This window comes from Tenrec ecaudatus, chromosome 5 (assembly GCF_050624435.1).
Source record: "Tenrec ecaudatus isolate mTenEca1 chromosome 5, mTenEca1.hap1, whole genome shotgun sequence".
NCBI classification, from domain to species: Eukaryota; Metazoa; Chordata; class Mammalia; order Afrosoricida; family Tenrecidae; genus Tenrec; species Tenrec ecaudatus.
The window spans coordinates 147722896-147740432 of record NC_134534.1 but is presented as its reverse complement, the minus strand read 5'-3'; the positions used below and the strand labels follow the sequence as shown (position 1 = coordinate 147740432).

General features: G+C 45.8%; 1 protein-coding gene across 2 annotated transcripts in view; it reads right to left on the bottom strand.

Annotated features, from left to right (window-relative positions):
* ATG7 (autophagy related 7) overlaps positions 1–17537 on the bottom strand; it is a 273741-nt gene that overhangs the window by 171301 nt on the left and 84903 nt on the right. For both annotated transcript variants that reach the window (XM_075550029.1, XM_075550030.1), the window contains 4 exons: positions 15344–15538; positions 13700–13903; positions 11168–11283; positions 6469–6544 (listed from right to left, as the gene is read on the bottom strand). In XM_075550029.1, the coding sequence (XP_075406144.1) occupies positions 6469–6544; positions 11168–11283; positions 13700–13903; positions 15344–15538 (591 nt within the window). The remainder of the gene's footprint in view (positions 1–6468; positions 6545–11167; positions 11284–13699; positions 13904–15343; positions 15539–17537) is intronic.

The following is a 17537-nucleotide window of genomic DNA, read 5'->3' as shown; positions in this document are numbered from 1 at the left end:
CACAAGTGATAGTCTTCAACTACTCAAGTGCTGCCCAAGTTCTCTTGGGTCGAAAGAGGATCCCTGAAGTGATTTTGCACTTTGACCCTATCTATAGTTGTCCCAAGGAGGGTTGCTGGTGTAGTGGTTACACACTGGGCTCCTAACAGCAAGGTCAGCAATTCAAAACCATGAAGCACTCCGAGGGAGAAAAGTCAGGGATTTCTATTCCCACAAAGAGTTTATCTTGTTGTTTGTGGACCAAGGAAAGGAAGATCTTTTGTCTTCTAAGGCCTGACCTAAGAGACTCAGCTATTGCCAATATTGTACAGTTACCCCACCCCACCCCCTTCTGTTCAGGTCCCTCTCCATTAGAACAACATCCCCACACATCCACATGGCTTGAGGGATAGCTACTACTTTCGACTAAATTCCAAGTGACTGTGCTGGCTGCTGAACCTCTGAACCTTAGCAATAGTGCCTGGCCCAGAAGGGAAAATAAGTGTTAAAGTCCCAAAAAAGTAAATATTATTTCGTATATCATCCTGCAACAGTAGTAACAACAATAACCTACGAATGTATTTACAGATAGACACACGCTGAACAGGGGTGAGGAGGTAAAGGGAACTAGACTCACTCATTAATATAAGCGAGGTAGGATATTTCTCCACATGTATTCATAGGAGTTGCAAACACATGGGTGCTTCAGGAAGTTGGTGGGAAAATGGGATTAAAGGATAACAGAAAATTTCCATGAACTTTTTGAAGCTTCTTTGTCAATCTGTGAATACAGAAGGTGATGGTAAAGTTATAAAATCTTCTTAGCCATAACCAAACACGTTGAAGGAGTCAGTCACTAGATTTAAGGTTCTCACAGTCAATGGGCACAACATAATATGCATAATGTTTTATATCCTATTTTATAAGTAGTGACTGAGGTCTTAGAAGCTTGTGCATAGGCATTTAAGGTGCAACTATTGATTTATCCCCATCTGGAGCAAAGAAGAGTGAAGACAATGAAAGATGCAAGGCAAACATCAGTCCAAAAGACCAATGGACCACATGAACCCCAGCTTCCTGAGTCTGCAAGAACTATGTGATATCACTACCAAATGCTCTGAATGTGGTCATAATAGAAGGTCCTGGACACAGTGATAGAAAAAAATGTAAAATAAACTGAAAAATCGTTTAAAAAAGACTAGGCTTACTCGTCTTAAAGAGATTGGCTGAACATCCAAGAGTACGGCCTTCAACACCTTTCAAACCTGGAACTAATCTCAGCCCTGTGATGCAACTTTCAGCCAGCTGACAGGCCTGTAAGGTGGACACTAGGGAGGTATGCACTTCTGAGGACAACCAGCGCTGCAAGATCACAGGGCAGCATGTGCCCAGGGTACAGCTCAGATGGGAGGAATGGACTGGGAAGTTGGAAGAGTGCTACACCGTGCAGATTGCAGTCTATGACATGAAACAAAATTTGTAACAATTGTTGAACGGAAAACCAAAACCACAAGTTTTTTTAAAAAGTGCCTGACCCAGGGTCAGGCTTGGGATTATCTGCTGAAGAGATGACTGACTAGACCAATGGAGGGAAGGAAGGGAGAAGAACTGATTCCAGATCCCAACAGATGATAGGATGAAGCAGTAGATTTGGGGGCTACCTGTTTTTGCCTGTCAGTCCCAGAGCCATCAGCCTGATAGAGATAAAATGGAGGGGGAAGGATATTTTTTTTCACCCTGACCTACCTCTCAGGAAATGTGTTGCTATTGCTTGTTTTCTTAAACTCTGTACTCAGCAGTCAGTTTGTCCATACTCCTAGGTGCACACTGAGAGAGGTATTTCAGATCACAATAAAAGGGCTTTATCAAAAACTAAACGCCTGGGGCGGTAGCACCATGGTGCAGACAGGCGTGGTGTAGAAGCCAGCTCTCTGCCTTGGGTTCACTCAGAGGTTCCCAGGCCAAGCCCCTCCCAGAGACCTGCCTCTGTCCTCCCGCTTTGGGTTATGAAGTAAGTCAGGAAGTAGGGCTACTGGGTTTCCAGTTCACACACGGCACAAGTTTGTCCCTGACAGACCTGTTGAAATGCATCTCTGTGACCAGTGACCAGAGATGCTCGCAGTAATCCTCTTACCTTAGTCTGGTAGAAGCCCTGGTGACTTAGTGGATTAAGCATAGGGCTGCTAACCACGGGACAGCAATTTGGAACCACTAGCTACTCAGGAGAAAGAGAACTGGCTTTCTACTTAAAGAGTTAGAGCAGTTCTTCCCTGTCCTGTGAGTCAGAATGGACTCAATCCAGTGAGTTTGGCCTTGGAGTTTAGTGTCATTAGTGTGCTTAAAAGCAAAAGGTCCAATCTGAAGGGATCTGCTGAGCCAGTTAAATTCATGGCAACGAGGTCAATTCAGAAGGCTACGGCGACTGCTTTTTGGGATCCCAAAGGGGTCATCTTGATACAATTCTTTAAACACATAAGATGATCAAAAGGGCTTATTAGGAAGAAGTTTGAAGAAAGTTTTAAGAAAATGCAAAACTGCGTAGGTGAGGAAAGGGCCAGAAAAATTTACACTAAGGCATGTTTTCCCACTTCAATGATGTTCCTGCTCATTCTTTGAGGATGTCAAGACTGGCTGTATGAGAACTTCACTGGGAAACCTTATTCCTTCCACCCCACAGCACTGATCTTATCCCTTAAGATTTCTTTTTGTTCCTCCAACTCAGAAAAGAACATTTAATAGAAGCATGCTTGAATCTCTCGACGCTGTTTTGATGCCTCAGCCGAGGACTGCAGAAGTCTGCAGGGAAAGCTGAAGAGATGGAAGCGTCAACTTCAGAAGGCTTTAGACAGAGATGAGAATATGTCGAGAGGCAACAACTTCATATTTTGATGTTTTCGTTTCAAAAAGACTCCTAAGTTTTACCACATTACTTTAAAAAAGTATTTAAAACCTAACTCTTCCACTTTTCTGAAGGAAACTAACAGAAAGAACCCAAGGGCCAGGAAAAAAAACAACACGTGGTTGACAAGTCCAAGCTCCTAGAAAGGCCGTACACATCCAGGATTTTTATTCACCAGTACTTTGTAACCAAGAGTACAGTCATCCCAGAGTGACAACAACAAACAAAAAGCCCCAAACCAAAGGAAAATGAACTGCTGAACAGCAATATCAAACACCTGTGTGTTCAGAGAACTCTTGCATGGTCACCTTGCCGTTACCCTTCTCGGAAGGACGTCCATCAGGTCAAAGGCCACTACTGCCGGTCACATTCAAGATCTCTCCCAGCCTGCAAGTAGCGTCCGGTGCTGTGCGTCCACCAAAGAACCAGAGACAAGGCCAGGCCTCACAGAACTCAGCGCCCGGGAAAAGAGAACGTTAAGATCTACAATGAAAAAGTACTTTCTCCCAAAGAAGCCAGGCCCCAAAGAGCATTATATTCTAGGCGATTTCACATATAGTACATTGAACATGAGCCAAGTCCTCTATGACGTTGGAAGTCAAGAGATGCTACCATCAGCATTCATATGTGACGGACTAATAATGACTGGGAGAGGCAAGAGCAGGCTTCAGGGTTGCCTGATAACGTTGTTATTTGGTCTGTGTTCATTGAATGGTAATTCATCGCGTCATCTACTTTATGGTTTGTGTGGTTATCTATATGGGCTTTATACATTGATAATATGATATTTTAAAAATCACTCTCTTTATAGACAGAAAGTAACAGAACTGGATTTTTTGTTGTAGAATCGATTCCAAATCATGGGGACCCTATAGCATAGAGCAGAACTGTGCCTATACTGTTTTCAAGGCTATAATCTATATAGAAACAAACTGCTCAGGTTTTCTCCCATGGAGCAGCATGTGGGTTAGAACTGCTGACCTTTTAGTTAGCAGCTGAGTATATAAACACTGAGCCATCAGGAAGTAGTTTGTCCTCACTGCTTCCTGCTTATAGAATCTATTTCATGTATGAGCGGGCTAAAGATTATAAATTTTAAAAAGCCAGTAAGCTTATTTTCTCACCTTAAATGGTTTTTCATGGTTTTCAAATTCAGTAAGAGGTTTATTTGGCAAGCATGCAACCCTCTTACCCCAGGCTGAATTTCAGTACTTAATCAAGCCTTTTTCTGCACTTGGCCAATCTCTGGATGGGCCAACTTCTGCCTAGGGTCCAAGAGAGAGATCATTGCCGTAATCCTCAGGCCTCCCAGGGCTGAGCAGAGAGCAACTGGCTCCGAGAGTGCAGGCTGAGTGAGGCAACTTTCCCCACATTACACTCGGCCAAGGCTCTGCGGTTCTCAGTCCAAGGACTATCGCTTTTCTAAGACATCTCACTCCACAAGGGCCAATGAATAAACACTCTCCTTTGGGAGATGGAGACAAATGAGCCTGGAGAACCTCACTGGCCATTTTCTGTATACAAGGTACACAAAGAAATTGTCTGAGTTCCTCTCCAACAGGAAATCCTTTGTCTCTGAGAGCCAGGAAGAGGAGGAGGGAAGTGCTGAGTCTGTGGCGGGGCAGAGCAACACAGCCCCGTGTTTTTGTGGAAGCCAAGACTGCCTGTAATCAAAACAGTTGCATAAACGCACTCACTTCACACTCACAAAAAACCCCAAACCTAAAAAGGTTGAAAGCCGACAAACGGGGCCACACAACCCTGATTAGTTTTGAAAACTTTGTGCACACTGTCTTTTTCAGAGCGTAGCTAAAAATAAAGGCTTGAACTTGGAAATAATGTAAGCAAGTACACACACACACACACACACACACACACACACACACCATGGCTTTTCCCATATATGGCTGCATTATTCTCTGATGAAGAGAGGGCCCCAAACCAAAATAATCCTTCAGACGTTTGAAAAACGAGGAGAAAGGACTAGAGAGTCGGAGGACAAACAATTGGGAGGCTCAATGGGGATAAAGAACACGAAGAGGGATTAGTTGCCATAGTGCTTGGAAAACACGGGCATATGCAGTTTGACGCCGGACGCCTTCTATAAAGGGCCAGTTCTGCCCTCTGGCCTGAGCACCCAGAAACTACGGCTGCGGCGACTTCCACAGAAAAGACGTGGAGCAGGAAAGCACTGCAGGGCATGACTGAAAATTTAATCAAGGCCCTTTTCAAGCTCAAGTCTGTAATGGAGATGAGGAGGCATCTCAGGGGCAGAAAAGGATTCACGAGAACACGAGAAGAGAGCTGCGATTCCGACGCGATGGGGGAACATACATCGCCGCGGCCAGCTCCAAGACCTCCTTCCTTAGCACCCGTGCTCCTGAGGGTGTCGCTGGGGCCTATGTGACATGATCTCTAGAGAAGATTAACACACTCATGACACACCAATGCCACCTGTGTGAGGCCACGTGTGTGTGTGTGTGTGTGTGTGTGTGTGTGTGAGAGAGAGGTTTGCATGATATGGCGAAGTCCCACCACAGGCACACTCCTGTAAATGAAGCACTTGCTTCGTCTACTAATCCCAGAGTCCCCGGGTGGTACAAATGGCTAAGTCCATGATCACTCACCAAAAGGCCAGCCCTGAAAATGCTATGAAGAGCTCTTTCTACTTTGCCCGTGGCTCAAAAGCAATTTGATGGCAACTCAGGCTGGTTTTTAGAGTTTACTAATACAGAAACGCAGTAGATGGGCATGTGCTATTTCGTGAGAAAGGGTGAGACTGAAGAGTCCAAGCCAAGTGCTTTCCCTGTCTCATCTGCAGGACTGGGGCGTAAAGTTTAGGTTTCCAAATTTGTTTGGCCTACTTTTCCCTTTTGGGAAAAAAACACCACTCAACGCCTCTCTGGGGATTAAAACCTTTGGTACTGTAGCCCACGGTCCAGGGTAAAGTGTAGGCATCTGCTGTTGCAGCGCCCCCTGGATCATTTCATTCACCCCAAGCCCCACTTTAAACTCACTAGATTAAAACACTGCCTGCTGATTTCAAAGTCGCTCTTTCTCTTACTTCCATGTGAGGTCTCTAATGAACACGCTGTGGACAGCGGGTGGCTCAGTGGTGCCGCTCTGACCTTCCACCTGGGAAACTAATAAACCCACTGCCACTGAGCCCATTCTGACACACAGCAAGCCTACCCAGGTAAATTCCTAGTCAAGAGACCACATTCTATGCACAGCCATCAACACCTGCTGTCAGTGGAAGCTTGCATATTGATGGGCTAGGAAAAAGGCCTGATGATCAACTTCGGGGAACCAACCAATGAAAACCCTATAAATAGCAATGGTATGATCCCACTGGACATGAGTGTGCCATAAGACGGGGGCAGTTCCTCGGCAGCTAACAACAGTGTCAGTTTGTGACACACATCAGTGAATCTAGATAACGCTGTTTCTTCAGTTTCTTCTCACACCATCTCTCAGAATGGGGTCTCTTCCAAGTAGTCTCTCCTAGAAATTCAGGGAACTTGGAGGATCGGTAAGGTGGGCACTCCCTGATCATTCTAGAGCTACGATTTCATTTCTAAGCCACTGACCTGGTGAGGCACCAGCCCGAGGGAGGTTGGAGGCTCGTTCATGCGGTCATCACTGCTGCTGGCAATGGCGTAGCCGCTGAGAAAAGGAAACAGAGTTCTTCATTTAATAAAAGATCATGCTCAGCACATGTGAGGATGCTCCTGAAGGAGGTCCTTGTGAGATTTATAACGGTAACCATAGTGCCCTTGGAGCAGGGGTGGAGGGTGCGTGTGCGCCGTTTGGGTGCTACGTGGGAGGAAGAGGAGGCTGGACAAATAATGTTTAAAAGCACAGGTTTGGAGTCAGAAAGACCAGCGTTTGTGACTACCTGCCCAAGTCGTGAGGAATAGCTTATGGATACATTACATAAATGGCCATTTGGCACATGATACGTTAATAAGTAGTAACTCCCTTTCTCTAAGGTACTCTTGTAAAGCACTCTAGCACGTTTGGAAGTCATTCTAACCTTAACTTCCTGCGTTAATGAATGCCACCAAAATGAAGGAAGGAGAAAGAAAAATCGGGGATGGCCTTAGTGGGAGAACTAGCTCACCCCTTCCTGAACAACGGTGTGAAGTTTCTTTACACGTTACAGAGGCGATGCCACTCGGAGCCTGCTTTTAGCCAGGGCTTCAGGTTGGTTCTTCCAGGCTCAGGGATGGCTGAGAAAGAGGAACTGGAATGGTTTACAGCGTGGGTGAACCAGAACAGGAAAAGGGAAGAGGGGATTGATGCCCTGCTAAAAACTTAACCTCCCTCTCAGAACCCACGGGCAGCATGCATGTTTCACAGCACCCAAGTCCCTTGATCAGCAGAGTCAGGTACAACAGCGCTCTCGCCAAAGATGGTGGCCAATTGCGTCGTTCTGAATGCGTCCCTCTCCACGGCCCTAGAGAAGTGCAGTCTCCTGCATCAGGCCCGTCCAAGTCTCCCATTCCAGAGCTTTGACCTGTCATCTAGTCTGCTCTGGTTACCATTCTGCTTTGCACCTCAGTTTGAATTTAATGCCTGTTTTGATTTTGCAAAATCAGCCATGAATGAGCTGGTTCAAACTAGTATGACACTCTAGTTTTAACCCATGACCAAGACATATGCGGCAAAATGAGAACTCAGTGTTGAGAAATCATTGATTCAGCTCTCCAAATTCCATCCCAATTGCTTCCTGTCAGGAGGCATTGGTGAACTGAAATGGCAGAGAGCTAAGGGGAGGGCAGAGAAAGCTACCTTTTTCCATTCAACTCCGGAGTGTGGATGTCAACTTCATATGCGACCACAATACACCGAGGCCGTCTTTTCAACTGGGTAGAAGGGCTCTGGATCCCACAGTATATGGAATGTTAATATGAATTTTGCATGTAGCCCTTCTGAGAACTGGGGGGAAATGTTGCCTCTTTTACAAATGACAGAGCCTGGTAATTACACTCTGGGGCCAAGCTGGCCAAATGAAAGCCCAGCTGCTCCTCTGCTTACTAGCTGTGTGAACTGTATCAGCTTACTTATCCTTTTTCCTCTCAATTTCCCATCAAAAACTGAAATGAATACACTCTTTGTTAATAGGCTTGCTTTGTCAATGAAATGATTTCACGTTTGCAAAGTGCTTAGAATAGTATTTAGCACCAGGTGAACACTGTCTACGTACTTGAAAAACAGAAGAAATCATAGAACACGAGGGCATATACCACACACAATGGAATTACTGCGCACCCCCCTAAAAAAGCTCTGCATTTAAATTTTTTTACAAAAAAGCTTATCACCTTCAAAGCATCTCCCTTATACTTAATACATTTGTCAAATCTGTGACTCCAATCTTGGAAACATTTTTCAAACTCATCTGTTAGGATGGGTCACAGCGCCTCCCTTGTTTTGGTTTGTTTTTTAACCTCTTCTATGTCATCAAATCTCTGTCCTTTCATGTCCTTCTTCATTCAAGGAAGCAAAAAGAAGTTGCACGGAGCAAGCTCAGGTGAGTAAGGTACATTAGGCAAGAGAGGCATGCTGTTTTTTGCCCAAAACTGGTGCACTGAGATGGCTGCATGAGCAGGTGCATTGTCATGGTGGCAAAACCAGTCCCCCATCTGCCACAAATCAGGTCTTTTTTGTCACACACTGTTACACAATCTTTTCTGAACCTCTAAATAGAAAGCTTGATTAACAATCTGACTTGGAGAAATGAACTCCAAATGCACTACAAGTCCACATTTTCTTTATTTCTTTTTTTACTAGTGATAACATTTTATTTTGTTTTGTTTTATTTATTTATCTATCTACCTGCCATTTTATTGGGGGCTCTTACAGATCTTATAACAATCCATAAATCAGTTGTGTCAAGCACATATGTTGTACATATGTTGGCATCATCATTTTCAAAACATTTTCTTTCTACTTGAGCCCTTGATATCCACTCCTCCTCCCTCTCTCCCCCACACTCCCCCACCCTCAAGAATCCTTGATCAATTATATATTATTGCTATTTTCATGTCTTACACTGTCCGCTCTCTCTTTCACCCACATTTCTGTTAGTCTTCCCTCTGGGGGTGGGAGTAACATACCATCATTGTGATTGGTTCCCCTTGCTCCCATCCTCCCTCGTCATAGTGTCGCTACTCCCACTTGTGTTCCAGCTCTTACCTGTGCCGATGCATGCACTCTGGTCTAGCAGGATTTATAAGGCCGAACTGAGGTCATGGTAGTGGGGTGGTAGTGGCATAAGCATTCAAGAACTAGAGGAATATTGTGGGTTCTGTTGGCGCTATATTGCACCTCTGCTGAGGTTTGTCATCAGTCAACTTTTCACCTCTTTTGAAATGAGAAGCCCACTCATACACTTGAGTTTTTCCCATAGTGCTGTCCTTGTAAGTTGTGTTAAAAACACAACCGTTTCTGCAGCATTTTTCCCAAGCAGGAAACAAAATTTCCCAGCCACACAATGTTCTCTTAAATTGGCCATCACAAAAAACAAGGTTCAAGCGAAACTTTTTACGAAAAAAGATTCCACTGGGTGCACTTAAAGTGAGTTAGTAGATACTCGGCTAAGGGGAAAAATGCGTACTACGAAAGCTCTGCTCTGCCCAGGGGATTTCGGGTTGGGGAGGGGTGGTACCCCCTCGTATGTGCCATAGAAAGAAACCAAATCAATGGCTACTGAGTTGAAACCAATCCTTCCTTGGTGAGCCCGTGTGTGTGTGAGGGTAGGACTGGGCTCCATGGGGTTTCTAATGATCATTCCCGGGGAAGTAGCTCACCAGGCAATTCCGGGTGGGCCCCAACTGCCAGATCTCGGTTAGCAGCTGAGTACCTAGCCTTTTGAGGCACCCAGGGGCTCCTGTTTGTCACACATTGGGGTGTTTAGACCGGCTAGGCTTTAATCTGCCATGGCTTCCTGACACTCCACAGCATGGTTTGGGCTAGATACTGAGCGAACCTTTTCCTTTCGGTGTTTGCATGGTCCTGCCTTCTTTCTAACGCTGAAGACGTCACTTCACTCCTATGGAACGCAAGAGGATTTCATTCTATAGCTTATAAGTCACAAAATAAGACTTTCTCCTTGCTTAGAGAAGACAGGCTATCCAGACCACATGTGTGATCATTTTTACGTCTGGTTTCTAGAGTATAACATATTTAGTGTGTTACAGATTATTAAAAGAGCTAGGGCCAAGTTGAAAAAACAAACAAACAATCCCACAAGACACCACTGTAAGAGGAGAGAAGCCCGTAAAGATAAAAAATGCATTTTCAAGGATGACTTTTCCATGACATGACTGTTGACTGTCACAATGAATGGCGAAAAGGGTCAACAGCTGAACACTGATACTGACAGCATCCCAGGGCAGCAGGGAGATTGGAGGGTGAGGTGACCCAATAAGGGGGAATCAGAGAGAGAGCGGTTCTCCACCTTCCTCAGGCCACAACCCTTCCAACAGTTCCTCATGTGGTGGTGACCCCCAACCATAAACTTATTTTCATTGCTACTTCATCACTTTACGTTTGATGCTGTTATGAATCTCAATGGAAATATCTGATATGCAGGATGTATTTTCACTGTTACAAATTGAACATAATTAAAGCATAGTGATTAATTGCAAAACAATATGTAATTATAAATTGTGAAATCTTTATTTCTAATTACAAATAAATGAAATTTTGTCTTGAAACATGGTGTAGCATGGGGAACAGTCTTTACACTGGGTATTTGTACGTGGGCATATCTGCATGTGGGCAGACCCGCATGGAAACGGACAGCAGAGCGGTGTCTCAGTTCCTAAGACCATCAGAAATATGTGTTTTCTGATGGTCTTAGGCGACTCCTGTGAAAGGTTGTTTGACCCACCCCCCCCAAGGGGTTGAGGCCCACAGGCTGAGAACTGCTGATTTAAAATGGTGCCATTATACAATGGTGGTGATGTGTGTGTGTGTGTGTGTGTGAAGGCATTTGCCAATTCAATATATTTTTTTATGTTTAGAATTCAAGGACATTAATTCTATTTACCATGTTGTGCAACTATCAGCACAATTTCCAAAAGTTTTTCATCACCTCAAACAGAAACTTAGTCCCATTTAAGCAATAACTCCCATCTAATCGAGTGGGGTTTCTTTAGCATAGAAAGAGCAATACGGTTTTCACAAGAGCCAGACTCAAGAGAGGCCAAGAGAGGCACCGTGGGACAAGGGCTTACGAACGCTTCCTTTGTTTAAACAGCGCTCTCCAAACATCACACTCACCCTTCTGGATGCTGCAAAACAGAAACCATCAACTCCACCGCCAGGGCTCCTGCAATCATGGCCAGCCCCGGGCGGCTCACAGTGCACTGCTGGTCCAGCGTCCGGTCCCGGGTTGACTGCAGAGAAACAAGCATGGCCACATATGACGCAAGCTTTAGTCCATGTGACTCTAGCTAGCCGAAGCATGAATTGCCTCGATGGTAAAGCCATCCAATATAACCAAATGCTCGTCTTGGCAAAGAACACCCTGACTCAAATCACATTTATTGGTTATTTCGAGAAAAAGCAAGAGAGACAAGTTAGGTCATTAAGTGAGGCAATATTCTAAACAGGACTCGCCACTATAAGTAGATAAAGATCGAAGGATAAACATTATGGTCTGGATGCCTAATGCAGTGGGTCTGCATCCTAGGCTTCTCTGTTGCTGTCATTAGGTGGCACGGAGTTGGTGCCAACGTACAGTACAACAGAATGTGCACTGTGCACACGAGAGTGAGACGCCGCCCTGCCCTGCGCCCTCCTTACCATGGCGGCTGTGTGAGCGAACTGTCGCTGGCACCTGGGTGGGTCTTATTGAGGGCTTTCCTTTTTTCAATCACCCTTGACTTTATGCTCATCAACTAACTCAATCCATCTCTGTGCTTGGTGGTGAAGAGACAGAGAAAGGAAGAATAAATGGACAAGCACAAGTGATTCTGTCCTGACGTTTTAGTTAAGGAGTTAATGCCTCGGGGGGCGGGGTGTCATTAATATGCTATTCCTGCAGGTCTCAATTCCTGTGTACCTTTCACAGGGTGGGCATCTCATCACTCTGAATATGATCCCGTAAAAGCTTGGCTAGTGAGACCGGCTTGTTTACTCTGGACAAGGAAAGGCCAACGGCTAGGAAAAGGTGAGGCATTTGGTAAAGTGGAGGGCTAACTCAACCTAGTGCACATCCTGTTGTACTACAAGCTGGAATCGACAGCACCTATCAACAACAAAGAAGCATAGGATGGAGGTCCACTGTGTGATGCTTCCAGGCTATCACTGGTATCCTTCAATCGCTATTGCCTCACTTCATTCCCTAAATCCTAAGTGAGATAGGCTGACACGAGAGCAACAACATCTCAACCTTGGGCAACTGGTTCAGTTCTACACATGGCAGCCATCAACCAGAACCCCCTGATGGCAGCTAACAGCAGCAACATTTGCTACAATGTGGTTCCTCGGCATAAGGCTTCATTAGTTCAACCAAAGCAACCTCAGCCTTCCAGTTCTGGGCAAACGAAAAGGTGGTCAGGGATAATTCTGATCTGAACACATCTCACCTTGTGATCAGAAGTGACTTTTCTGTAATTGGTCTTTAATCTTAGTTGTTGGTAAGAACAAAATAACAGACCAACTATGCATGTCAGACCATAGCCATTCTTTTTCACATAAGGGAACACTTTCCACCCCACCCCCCTTTCATACTGGGAGCCAGTCATCCAAAGGACATATGGGTTATAAAGGAACAAGTTCATAGGGGGGGGTGGGATGGACAGAGTGAAGGGTACAGAAAGCAGCTGTTTAACTTCACTAGAAATTACTATCTGCCCTACAGATAATCCCTACAGACTCTTAACAAGTGTGGTGTCTTTGATGCTGTGGAAGCACCCATGTGGACAGTGTGATGCTTGCTGTTCAGAGAACTTTCAACAGTTGACCCAGCCAACACTGTGCTTCGTGAACCCTAGAGGCTCACCGGTGATGTGCTTGGCTGCAAACTGAAAAGACCAGCAAGTCGAATCCACGCTGCTCTGCATGAGATGGACCTGGAGATTTGCTTCCAGACAGATCACAGCTAAGAGACATGGGCTTACTATGATTCAGAGTCCACTCAAGGTCATAGAAGAACAACACATGGTAATCTGGCCGGACAAGTAACCCCACTCCCTCTCCCCACTAAAGTTGCCAGATAAAATAAAAGATGCTCAGTTGAATTTGAATTTTAAACTATCAGTTTTGCATGGGGCATGCTTACACCAAGAAATATACCTGGAATTCCAAGTTAACTGAGCACCCGTGGTTTTATTTGCTAAATCTGGCAACCTTACCCACCTACGTTGTTTCCTTAGCTGTCTTATTTTGCAGAGACACTGGGAGCCTGAGAGACTTGTTTGGAATTACCGAGTGAGGCAGCGTCCAATTCTAGGCTAGACCTGGGTCTTTAGACTGCTCGTTTCATGGTCTCTTCATTAAGATCAGCGCAGGACAATGCTGCGTGCAACCAGGGGCCAGGCTAGCCTTGGTAAGCCATGCCCGCCCCACCCAAGGCGTCTGAATTCACATCTACAACGGTGAACAGGGGTAGCACACCTGTGAACACACAGCTGATGATGCCAATCAAGGCTCATGGTGGGGCAATGTCCTCCGCAGAGAGACAGTGATCCCTTCCCTTGTTACACGACAGTATAAAACAGCAGTCATAAATGAAAGCGCTAGGTCTCTTTGCCCCAGTGAGCGAGCAGACCTTAAGAAATAACTGGGACCAGAAGGAAATCCACTTACATCTCCTGGGGCCACCACATCGTTACAGAAATAGCAGCCAAGTTTGTAGCCAGGGATGTTGGCAAAGAGGGATGAGCCTAGGAGGTCGGCAGATGCTGCAGGGTGGCTGGGACACAAGTCCCCGGCTGCCTGCTGTTTGGCTTTCTTCAGGCCGTGTCTCATGACCACAAATGTGTCAAATCCCAAGGCAGCATTGATGACCAGCTGCAGGTTTCAAGGAAGAAGAGAAAATGGTTAAAGTAAGAAACTTAGATATATCAAGGCATCACTAATTTCATATTGGGTCCCCTTGTTTACTTCGGATGTATTCATTCATCTCTACACATAATTAGATTTTGTAAGCTAATGGGAAAAGTTCCTCAAAGCAGAGGGTTATGAAGTGCAAAAGATTTGACAAGTGTTCGGCACAAATGATCTAATTTTGCTGAAACTCCCCACAAACACTTCCCACTTACAGAAGAAGGATAAGGAGAGTCGTGAGGTGAGTTCTGGCCACTTAGCTGGTAAGAAGCAGGGGAGGGTGTTCAATCAAGTGCATAGAGTTCTTTTCCACCATTAAGATACACTGTTATCACTTTAAATTTTATTTATTGAATGGTACAAAGTCATATACTAAACAATTCCCTCCCACATACATTTTGAGAAGAGTTTTTTTCACTTATACTATAAGACCATCTCTTAGTTGTAATTTCACTTTTCCCCCTCAAATCTGATTACAAAAAAGTTTTAAAAATTAAAAATCATGCAACAGATTGCTCACAAACCTCCAGCTCAAACAATTATTATTAACAAAGTATAGCTTCCTGTTATTTTCTCTTTTCCTCCCTTTGTTTCCCTTCCTCACTCCCTTTCTCCCACTTTCTCTATTTCTCTCTCCCTACATGCACACGTGCATGCATGCACGCACACGCACGAACACACGGATATACTCTCTGTATGCTATAGTACCTTACTAATTTCACACAAAGTAGGCTTTCCATATCATTAAAATGGGTTGGAAATATAATCATCAAGCCTACATACTATCCAGGTCCCTGTGTGGCACAAACAATCAGCACTTAACTACTAACTTGGAGTTGGCCGTTTAAACCCGCCCAATAGATACCTCACACGAAAGGCTTAAAAATCAGCTTCGACAAGATTGCAGCCAGAACAACCAATGAGCAGTTCTCCTCTAACTCACAGAGCGGCCAAGAGTTGGAACCAAGCTGACAGAAACAGGTTTGGTTTGGGGTTTATATACCATTCTGTTATGCACGTTCACTTGTATTTCACTATCAGATGCTTATTTCTTTAACTATCCAGTAGTTAGTTGCTCAAGTTGCCAGTGAGCAAAAGTGGTATGTAAACCAGAGACTTTGTCCCCTCAGAGCTCATATTTCAGTATGAGCACCCCTTCTAGTGCAGAGTGCCTCAAAGGGCTGTCGGACAGGTGAACAGCAGACAGCAGCTGTGATCTCTGAGATGGTGTGGGAAGCAAAGCCAGAGTCGCAGGTGGAAGCGCTTTGTGGCCAGGCTCCCAGATCACACAGTCACACCTCTTTGGGGGGAAGTGGGGCCTGGGCAGCCTTCTCCCTCGGGATGATGGTACACTGAGTCACAGCCAGAAGCAACAAGAGCCCTAAGCTTCACAACCCGGCCTACCTTCCTCTTGCTCGCAGCAATGACAGCAGGCAGCCACCGACTCTCCCTGGTGTCCATCAACAGAAACGTGACATCGTGGCTTTCGATGAGCTGTTCTAGTTGCTCCACATCCTTTCGGGCTTGCTCCAGGGTGACGCTGGAGAAGTTCACTGGATGTCCAGGCATGGGGATGCTCATATCGAAGCCTCGGGCATTCTAGGGAAACAGATGCATTGATGTCTGAAGCAAAGAGAACCCCACCGTTCATGTGTCCTCAGTGCTACAAGCAGGATTACTTGGCCACTTCCAACCAGAAATGTCGCTGCTTTTACTTCTCCTGCCCATGCCTCTTCAGCTTTTTCATGTCTGCATTAGAGCACCTAGGACTGCTGCCCCAGGACTCCTGAAATAGCAGGAAAACATGGATCCCAGTTCCAGAGGAAAAGGGGGGGGGATTACATGTCATGGAGCCAAGGAGAAAACGGTGTTCTGGCTCCCTCCTACTCTCAGAGGCCAAGAAACATCACTCATCACGAGAGTGCCACAATTAGGCACTCTGACTGTCTGACTGCCTACGTGCCCTCCTTCCAGGGGGGCTGCCTCTCCAAAGCTGCCTTCCCCTCCGCCATTCAGTGTACGGCATCTCCACACAGGGTGTTGGCACCTGAAGACCTTGGATTAAGAAATTCCCCTATGACTAGAATGACAGATTCTTGCCTTAAGACTCTCAAGGGCTTGTGCCTGAAATCACACGTCAACATGAACACATAACCAAACACCAAGACAACTCCCCTTGCTAACCTGCAGCCAACACAGTCTACGTAAAGTGTTTGGGAGTGGGAACTAGGGTCCCTGCTAGGACCCAGGGACTTTCTGAGGGGCTCCAGGGCAGCTCTATTTTTCGGTGGAAGGCCTCACAGGTCTTGACAGAATAACACTGAGGCACAAGTGGGTGCTACTGGACTCAGAGAGATGTACTTTCCCCAGAAAAGAAACGTGTGGCAGAAACACGAACTGTAATCACAGCCACCTGCCAGAGGGAAGCATGTAAGAAAAAGAAGCATTTACTAAAACCCCTCACCGACTGGAAATCTTTTCATAGTGCAGAGAGCAAGTGGGTCCTGCCTCCAAGGAAAGTCTGTTTTTGTAGCCCATGGATATTATTTCTCCATCATCACTTTAAACCTCAAATCTGAAAGTCTCCAGGGGGAGAGATAACAACAGCAACAACTTCTAAAAGAAGGCGGAGGGCAAAGTCATAAGCCAAGCAGGCAGCAGGGGCCACAGGAAGAAACAAGCCTTGCAGAGAAGTTCACTTCAACCACAAGGATGCCATAGACAGCCATCAGGATTCAGTGAGTGCGTGAGAGCTGCACATCCACCGGGTGCACTCACAAGACCACAAGCCACAGCAGCAGTAGCGCGCGCCAACACTACCGCCAGGCTTGTGTGTTACGGGAGAAAGATGAGACTGCTCCTGCAGAGACCTCGCCTCGGGAAACCTATACAGGGTCACTATGAGCCAGAATTGACTCGATGACACCGAGTCAACACATCTTACAATGGACAGAGCATTTCAAACTGTGCCAGCTTAAGCCAAAGGTTACTACTGAGGCATTTTAATAATCCAAAGATTCAAGCATAATTACTCAATACCAATTTTGATTTTTTGAGAAATATAGTAATAGATCCTTAACCGTATAAAGAATAACTCCGCTAACCTATAAAATCTCTCCTTGCTAAATCTTCGGGGGCCGTGGTGACCCAATGGCCAATGGCTAAGTGCTCAGCAATTCAACCCCAAGCAGGAGAAGAGACCCGGCAGCCTGTAATCCTGTAAAGAGTACAGCCTAGGGAAACCCCTGGGGCAGCTCTGCTCTGTGCCACAGGGGCACCACCATGAGCCAGAGCAGCCTCCCAAGCACTCCACACCCAGCCACTTAGGGCAGGGCTATTTGCGGCTGGAATGCAACACATCTAACACAGTGCTGCTCACCTTCAGCTGCAGGCTGGATGACGTCACCAAGAACGTTTAAATACCCTTACGGGGCCCAACTGGAGCCTGAGAGAGGGCCACGGCATCAGTATTCCCTGAAACGGCTTACGGGATTCACACACAGCACCTGAGTGAGGCGCCCTACACAAGTGGAATACACAGACCTGCTCATTTCAACGTGCAGTTATCAGACGCATCACTGCGCTCCTCCGCACTAAG